This window comes from Rutidosis leptorrhynchoides, chromosome 8 (assembly GCF_046630445.1).
Source record: "Rutidosis leptorrhynchoides isolate AG116_Rl617_1_P2 chromosome 8, CSIRO_AGI_Rlap_v1, whole genome shotgun sequence".
Taxonomy (NCBI): Eukaryota; Viridiplantae; Streptophyta; class Magnoliopsida; order Asterales; family Asteraceae; genus Rutidosis; species Rutidosis leptorrhynchoides.
The window spans coordinates 21869588-21878958 of record NC_092340.1 but is presented as its reverse complement, the minus strand read 5'-3'; the positions used below and the strand labels follow the sequence as shown (position 1 = coordinate 21878958).

The 9371-nt window shown below is 34.2% G+C and overlaps 1 protein-coding gene across 1 annotated transcript; it reads left to right on the top strand.

Moving 5' to 3' along the window:
• The first annotated feature begins 1646 nt into the window (after positions 1–1646).
• Positions 1647–3978, top strand: LOC139862433 (protein VAPYRIN-LIKE-like). Its single transcript, XM_071851036.1, has 2 exons — positions 1647–2806; positions 3460–3978. The coding sequence occupies exons 1-2, from the start codon at positions 1850–1852 to the stop codon at positions 3862–3864; spliced, it is 1362 nt and encodes a 453-aa protein (XP_071707137.1). The 5' UTR covers positions 1647–1849; the 3' UTR covers positions 3865–3978.
• Positions 3979–9371: the final 5393 nt, after the last annotated feature.

Genomic DNA, 9371 nt, shown 5'->3' with positions numbered 1-9371 from the left:
AATATAAATTTTTAACAAAAATGAAAGGAACTGTCAGACTGTAACGGTATGAATGATAGCATACTAAGTCCAAACCAATAATGTAAATGATTATTAATATATAGATGAACATCATAGATTGGTATGCAGCAGAAACACCTTGCTCCTTCCCATATATTTTTCTATGCTGCTACAATCAATTACTCCCTCCGTCCCAATTTAATAGTCCACATACAAAAAATACAGTTTAAGAAAAAGTGACTGCCACATGTACTTTTTGTCCACTTTTTTCCTACTTTCCAGTTTAACCCATTACTTTTTACCTATACTTTTGTCTTACTTAAATAAAGCAAGGGTATAAAATTACTTTAACCAATTTTTCTTTTCCAATGTTGGAAGTGGACTATTAATTTGGGACGGACGAAAAATAAAAGGTGGACTATTGACATGAGACGGAGGGAGTAATTAATTAGAGTCATAAAATGAATCTATAGTATGAAAAAATATAATATCTATCTTGTTCATGTTGTTCAGTATCAATATCAATGAATAAAAAAAGAAACAATAATCAACCAAAAATACAAACTTACTTTAACATAACATTTATAATATTTAAGTTCTTTCACAGTCCAAATTCTCAATTCTATAATCCACTTTTAAGCATCATGATCTGCAGAACAAAAAAAAACACGAATAAAAAACATTACTTTTAATTAAGAATTCAGTAAACCTAACCCACAATAAATCTAAGAAAAAGAGATAAACATAACCTGATAAAACGTTCGACCTCAGCTGTTTTAATCGAAGAAGCCCTAACTTTAGAAGGAAAAATGGTGAAACCTTAAATCGTTAATCGTTTTAAACGATCAAATTATCAAGGGAAAACCCTTCAATCGTTGCTCATCAACAATATCCTGAAAATCGTATGAGGATTACAACCCTAAATCCCCGTTTTATTATCTAATGGCATGCAAAGCGCGGCGATGAAGATGACGATGGGTGGAGGCAGCGATGAAGATGGAGAGATGAAGATGGCGGTGGATGGAGGGAAGAAGATGGCGATGGTGGTTGAGATTTGTTTTAAAAAAAAGAACGGAAAATTGGTTCTTGGAGGTTAATGGTGGTGGTGTGGTGGTAGGAGGTTAATGATGGTGGTGTTGTGTCAAGAGTTAAAAAAATAAAAAATAAAAAAAAAATAAAAAAAATTTGCTACAGTAATTAGTACAGTATAACAGTGATTTTGGGTATGTGGCGGGGCCTTATTAGACGCCATTTACCACAATTAGTGTATTAGTGTATATATATAAAAATATAAACAAACGTAAACAAAACGTTTAGAAGTTAGCCAAGTACGTATATCATATAGCTAACTTCTAAACGTTTGTTTATTATTAATGCTAACTTCCATTGTTTTCATTTTTTTAATGCTAGTTTAAGTATTCCATCCGTCCATCGTAACCCTTACTTTCACATGCCTTGTGGCTTGGGTCATTGTCCTATCCATTACAAACAAATTAACAATTCATCAATAAATATTCTAAAAAAACACACATCACATCTCATTCATTTTCATTATCATGTATAAATCAAATACAAAAATATTATTATTAATCAAGCAATTGTTATCATTGGACGGTCTTAAGAACCTTGTAAGAGATCATACGTTCAAATCTTGTAGTGAGCAGGAAAAGATATTGTAAACGGTTACAGATTAATTCACCAAATTAAAAAAACTAATGGAAAAACCTTATCAATTTAAGTGACCATAAAAAAAATCAACAAATGGTCCCAAAACTGGCTGGAATTTAGACAACTTTCACTAGGCATATGTTATCTTGTTATTTTTTTGTTGTGATTTGTTTCTTTGCAAATGGAAAAACTCCTTGAAGTATCAGACCATGTGGTATGCATTGATTTCGTACTCGGAACCAAATGCAGAACCACAGTTCGTTTAAGATCACTTAGCGCGAAAACACCAATCGCTTTCAAAATTCAAACATCATCACCCCAGAAGTTTCTAGTGAGTCCACCGAGTGGACTCATTTCACCTCTATCACAATCCACCATTCAAATAATCCTCAAACCGCAAGCTCAGATTCCTTCCGAGTTCCCTCGTTCTGTTTCGGACCGGTTCCTGATTCGTACGGTCCGAGTCGACTCAACCGAATTCGAGTTGACTCAGATTGACAACATTACCACCTGGACGAATGATATTAAGCTTAAAGTCGTGTTCGTAGGTCCGTTTTTGCTACGGCACGCTGTGAATAACGGTGATTGTGATGCCGTGAGGAGTATGTTTAAATTCCAGAAGAATATTTTAACTGAGTTGACAACTCGTGAGACTGAGTCGCTCCACCGAGTTGCAACTAGGCTGGATAACTCGGTGGACATGGTTAGTTTATTACTAGAATCCGGGTTGAGAATTGAGTCAACGTTATCAAAAACTCGGAGTTTAGCTGACGTGGAAGAATGTAAGTGGATGGAAAAAGGATGGACTGAATTACACGTAGCAGTGGCATTTGATCAGACGGATGAGATTCAAAGATTAATTAAAATGGGAAAATGTGGGATGTTGGATTGTAAGGATAAAGAAGGAAGGACAGCTCTGTTTTTGGCAGCAAGTAAAGGGTATGAGAGAAGTGTTAAACTGTTGGCGGGTGCAGGTTCTAATGTGGACTCGAAGCGTAATGATGGTTGGACCGCATTGTATCGAGCTGCGATGAAAGGTGACCGTCGGATCGTAAAAGTGCTGATTGAACTCGGAGCAGATCCTTCGATCGCTGTGGAACAACGATCGGCATTTGATGTTGCCCGTAAGGCGGGACATGTAAGTATTTGATGTTGCTCCATAGGCCGCGTAAATTAGAATAAAAAAATATTCACCTCCTGAATAACTCGAACATGAAAAATCTCGTAATAATATTAGTTTGTTTTTCGTAACCATCATTAAAGATTCTAGTTGTTAACCACTACTCGATCTTTCTCATCAGAAGTGTCTACTTTGACTTTAAATATGCTTGTCTTTATTATATAATATTTGATGAAAAATGAAAATTATATAAATTTATTAGGTTTTAAATGTGCTTTTATTGCTATAACTCTCATCAAGTATAATATAACACAAACAAAAAGGTCAAAGTCGAAAAAAAAGACCTTAAAAACTAATAGTAACACTTCTGATGTGACTGGAGTAGTATGTTTTGAAAGCAGGGGCGGAACATTTAAGGGACCAAAGGGGGTATCCGCCCCCACTCAATTTCGGGGGAAAAAAATTTTACACTAAAAAAAAAAAATTACGAAAAAATAAGGTTTTTTTTAGTGTTTACCCCCTTCGATTAGTTTCGCCCCCTCCCGAGTCGGGGTCAAGTTCCGCCACTGTTTGAAAGGTTGATAAAGTTTCGAGTAACTTCCTTATAAGCTGTTTGGATGCTATCTCGTCATATGCTTTAAACTTATTTGCCATTTCTGACTGCTATGCAGAATGATATAGTTGAAACGCTAGAACGAGGGGAACAAGTGTTAACTGCAGCACGTCGTGGAGATCTAGACCGCCTTGAATTTTTGTTAGAGACGGATGCAAGTGTGAATTTTAGAGATCAGTATGGTCTGACAGCTATTCATATGGCAGCCATAAAAGGATACAAGGATGTGGTAATGTTGCTAGTTGAGTTTGGCGCCGATTTGGAAAGTACTGATGATGAGGGCCGAACACCGCTACATATGGCAGTTGTTGGCGGTAGCAAAGATACAGTTGAAGTATTGATAATCAGAGGAGCAAATGTGAATGCCGAGTGTTATAAAGGAACGATACCTTTACAAATCGCTCAAACAATGGGGAACGAAATTATAACACAGTTTCTCTTTCAAAATCAAACTATTTGTTGATAGTAAGTTAGTAACCATTTGATTTGAGCCTTGGTAAAACTTCACAAGTTGTTCGAGGTTTATGATAACGTTTTGATTTCTTCATTGATCAATGTAAATTGTTATTTTAATTTATCTTCATCACTTACTTTTCTAGAAAGGCAATCTTATAGATCTATAATACTTCACATCCTATAGGTACATCACAAATATATATACATAGATAGAACCTACAACTTCTCGGTTTGATTGATGATGAGTTCCTTACATACCGCTAAGCCATAAGCCCTATAGTTTTGTCTGTCACTTACGGAGATCAATATCAAAATCAAAATCAAACCTAATGAAATGAGTATAAAGGTTAGATAATATGGTAGTTACCAACATTGTTTACTGATTTTGTTAGTTATATTTTGGTTAGAAGGAAAAATTGAGTTTTGTCCCATATTGGTAGAAGAGTGAAGTTGGAGGTGAACTCCTTGGCTATAAAAGGAGGCCATGGGACTACTTTCAAATTGCACCAATCAATACACTTTAAGTATTTGATTATTTCTTTCTTTCTTACTCTTGTTTGAGAGTTGTATTAGTTAAATATTTTGGAGAGTGTAGTTGGCTTAAGAGAGTCGTCTATATCATTGTAACAATTTGTGATATAGTGTATTTCTCTCTTTGGGGGCCGGTGGTTTTTCTCCTGTTTTGGAGTTTCCACGTTGAATCTTGTGTTGTGTATTGTTCTTATTTCTTTACTATTATTGTTGGGCTGGGTGGTGGATATTAGTGAGACTGTAATTTCCCAACAAATGGTATCAGAGCGTCAGGTTTGACGGGGGTCTCGGTTATAGGAGTCGGAATATGCTCTATGGTTGCCACGGGAGTGGATCGTCCACATCAGAAACGAGTTCTATTGATCGTATAGGGTATCTGGTTAGACAATATTTTTTCTGATTCGTAGTAATAGTTGGATTTGTTAGTGGTGAGTTGTAGATTTCCGATTTAAAGGGTCCTAGCTACCTGCTACATCTTTTGGCTATTCGAAATGTGAGCAAAATCAGAGAAAGTGTTATTTATAGGATACAGATACGATGTCGAAGTTCAGTCCAATGAGGTTTGATGTAGAGAAATTTGATGGGAGGATCAATTTTGGCTTATGGCAGGTTCAAGTCAAGGATGTGTTGATTCAGTCCGGGTTACAGAAGGCATTGAAAGGTAAACCTACCTTTGTTCCCGGCAGTGATTCTGGCAGTAAGTTCGATGAAGAAGAATGGGATGATATGGATTTGAGGGCAGCAAGTGCGATTCGTTTGTGTCTTGCAAAGAACGTGCTTGCAAATGTGCACGGGTTATCAACGGCTAAGAAACTTTGGGATAAGTTGGAGCAGTTGTACCAGGGCAAGGGCATCTCAAATCGGTTGTGTCTTAAAGAACAATTTCATACTCTGCGTATGGATGGGGGTTCAAAGATTTCAGATCATCTAAGTATTCTTAATGGTATTGTTTCAGAACTTGAAGCTATTGGAGTTAAAGTGGATGATGAAGATAAAGCTTTGAGGTTGATATTCTCTTTGTCATCGTCTTATGAACACATGAAACCTATTTTGATGTATGGGAAAGAAACTCTGAAGTTTGAAGACGTTACTAGCAATCTCCTATCCGAGGAGAAAAGACTGGAAGGTAACGAGGTCTCGTCATCAGAAAGTACGGTACTGTTGTGTTCGGATAGGCGGAAGAGAAACTCCGGAAAGAATCTGGTATGCTGGAAGTGCGGGAAAACTGGGCATGTAAGGGTTAATTGTCCAGGTGGAGCTAATTCGGCAAATGGCTCCAAAGGCGCTAATGATGTCTCCATTGTTACGGAGAGTGACGAATTCCTCTGAAGTCACGTCATCCTCATGGTGTGTCCGCTCCACCGTGGAAAGGGATGTTCGTTAGCGGTTCCACAATTACACATGGGCATTGGTTTGGCGTTGATGCAGGTTGTGTGGTGGAAACTGATGTTGTAGCTGATGGGACTTTCGGGAAAGCCAAACAGGGAAGTTGCACCATAAAGTTTCAGCTGGTTGTTCAACAACATGTGCCGAGGCGAAATGCTTGGAATGTGATATTCTAAGTGCTATACTATTAATGGTGGAGTATGATAATTCTTGTTAAGAGTTATGATTGTCTGTGATGACAATGATTGTCGGTTTAGATAATGTTCGGTAAAGATGCAAGTTTTGTCTCTTAGGAGATAATGTCAACGGCATGAAGATGAGGATCTTGAAGTTGTCATCGATGAAGCGTCTACATCGGTTATCTTTGCAATGTGGAAGCATGATTATTTTCTTCTATCCAAAAGGTGGAGATTTGTTAGTTATATTTTGGTTAGAAGGAAAAATGGAGTTTTGTCCCACATTGGTAGAAGAGTGAAGTTGGAGGTGAACTCCTTGGCTATAAAAGGAGGCTATGGGATTACTTCCAAATTGCACCAATCAATACACTTTAATTATTTGATTATTTCTTTCTTTCTTACCCTTGTTTGAGAGTTGTATTAGTTAAAAATTTTGAAGAGTGTAGTTAGCTTAAGAGAGTCGTCTATATCATTGTAACAATTTGTGATATAGTGTATTTCTCTCTTTGGGGGCCGGTGGTTTTTCTCCTGTTTTGGAGTTTCCCGTTAAATCTTGTGTTGTGTATTGTTCTTATTTCTTTACTATTATTGTTGGGCTGGGTGGTGGATATTAGTGAGACTGTAATTTCTCAAGAGATTTATCCTTTAACAACAACTTTATGGGGGGAAAAGTCACAAGGAGCAATTGAGATTTGTGTAGGTTGAATTTCATTTTTTTTTTTTAATTTCTAGAAATAATTGAGAAACTGATGCAATAATAATATTTATAATAATATAGTTATACGTATTGAATGATTACTACCATTTTGTCAAAAGACCAGGTGGCTCGACTTAAAGATTGATTTGGACCTTTGATGTTTGAAGGGGAACTAAAACAACATCATATACTATATAGTCAAAGGGTAGTATTGAATGAAGAAAGACACGTATTCTAATAGAAAATTAAAAGCAACCACTCGAGAAGATACTGAATTATTGAACAAAAATACAAGCAAACATAAACTACTACCGCTGTTCAACTATTTTAATCAGACCGTCGATTTGAATTATCTCGTGACCATTTCCGTTCTCTGGTTATCGTAAAATTTTATTTGAACCCAATACCTCTTGTGAAGATGAGGACCTTAAACTACAGCATTAACCAAAACACAATTAGTTGTCTATTTACGATTTAAGTTTTATTTTAGTTTTTAAAATGTTTAGCAAGACTCATCAAACTTCTTTAATTAATGTACGTATTCTCTGATCAAAAAGTAATCTTGTTCATGTATACTGACTTGAATATTAAAGGTCAAACCATGATTCTAACAGCACTTGGAGTTGAATTTTTATTTATTTATTTATTTATTTTTATTTTTTGAATACATAACAAACTTTAACATTGTTCTGTTTTTTATTTTTATTTTTTATTTTTTTCATAACTGGTGAGAAAAGTACATGGTTTGAATACAGAATATTTCTCAACTAATTCAGATAAACATTCTAAATAACATACCTTCCAGATTGGGTCTTGTTTTGCATACTTATCCCCCAAACCATCTAAGCCTAGTAACCATTACCTCTAACTTTCTTAATTCTTAAACTGGTACCCACCAAAATTAGAGATTGCCACTTGCTACACATCCACGTGCTTGTTTATTATATTCATCTTAAATTCGTTTATAACCATCACAAATAATTTAGCGATGGAGTCCTAATATCCATGTAAGAGGTCTCACGGTCAAACCTCAATAGCAACATATCTTGACACACCAAGTAAAAATGTCAAAAACAGTCGCGGTTACCTTATCCATTTATATTAAAATTCGTTATCCAGACTAATTTAAGCAGACGCTAACACACGAAATATAAATGATTTTACTACTATGAAGATAATATCAACATACTTAAGGCAGCTGTGTAGATAACTCATGCTGATATAATGCACTTTGAGTCTTCCAATTGCTGAAGCAATTGAAGTGTGACAACCCGTAAATTTCCGACAAAATTTAAACAAAAATCTTTATATGATTTCATTTAACCTCGACTAATTCTGACGATTCACGAACAATTATTTGTAAATAATTACGCATTAATTTGATATATTAATATTATTATTATTAATATCCTTTTTAAACAAGATATCAATAATTAATATCTTTATTATCAGTATTGTTATTATGAATAAAAAAAATATTGACAAATATTCTTAGAAAAGTAGTAAATCAATTTGTTTATTTTAAAAATATATATATATATATATATATATATATATATAAAATCCTTAAAATAAATGATTTTTTTATAAAATAAATAAATAAATAAATTACTTTTTAATTAAAAATTATAATAGAAAACTACTTTTATTATTTTATTTTGTGCATTATCCCATGACCTAACATTTAATACTTTTGAATTTTAAAATCCCATTATAAATTAAAATATTTCTTTTTCTTTTAATTATTTTATTCTTTTTACCTAATTTTTTCAAGTATAAATACCTCTCATTTCTCATTCAAACTCACACCAAAATTTCTCTCATTCTCTCTTTGAAGAATTACTACTAGTAAGTATTCTTTTCTTACTTTTTACTATTTACTTCGGTTTATTATTTTTTTACCGAAACATGTAAATAATGTTATAAATTATATGTAATTAAAATTAAAATAAATAACATGTTATAATTAGTAATATATGTTACTAAAAATTATAAAAGTATTTTTATGAATTAATATATAGGAGTTATAATTAAAATCGAATTAATAAATATATATGTATATACGCACCTAACGTGAAGGTTATAATTAAAGATAGCGTACAAAGACTACAAACATCACCGCTACTTGTGGCCTAGGGTGATCCTTGTTACCATTATGGGACGCTTGTGGATCTCGAATGCCAAGACTTAGATTCTGGACAAGAGATCATGGGCCGCTCGGTAACAATAGATCATTCGAGTGACTTGCATGTTAGCGAAAAAGTTTGGGCGAGATTGTACAACATCTTTGTTAAGAATTATAACCCGAACATTCTTAAACTATAAGCTTACTATAAGTGGAAGTTTTTCATAAATAGTAGGTTTCCAAAAATAGAAACTTTTGAGAAATAGGAACTTTTCTCGAAAACCGTCACTGTCAATATAGTTGCTATATTAATAAACATACTTTATGTCAAGTTAGACATTAACTAATCAAACGTTATACCTCAAGGTTGATATCCAGATCACTTACTTGCTTTACTTTCCTTCTTGCGTGGAATACTTCAACTGCTATTTAATGTGAGTTTCATATGATCCCTTTTACTCTTTACATTTTTGGGCTGAGAATACATGCACAACTTTTATAACTGTTTTACACGTATCAACTATTAAACTGTGATATGTTGGGCTATGACCAGCAAGTCCCCAACCGACAAGTATAAACGATAACTTGTTACGGGGCAA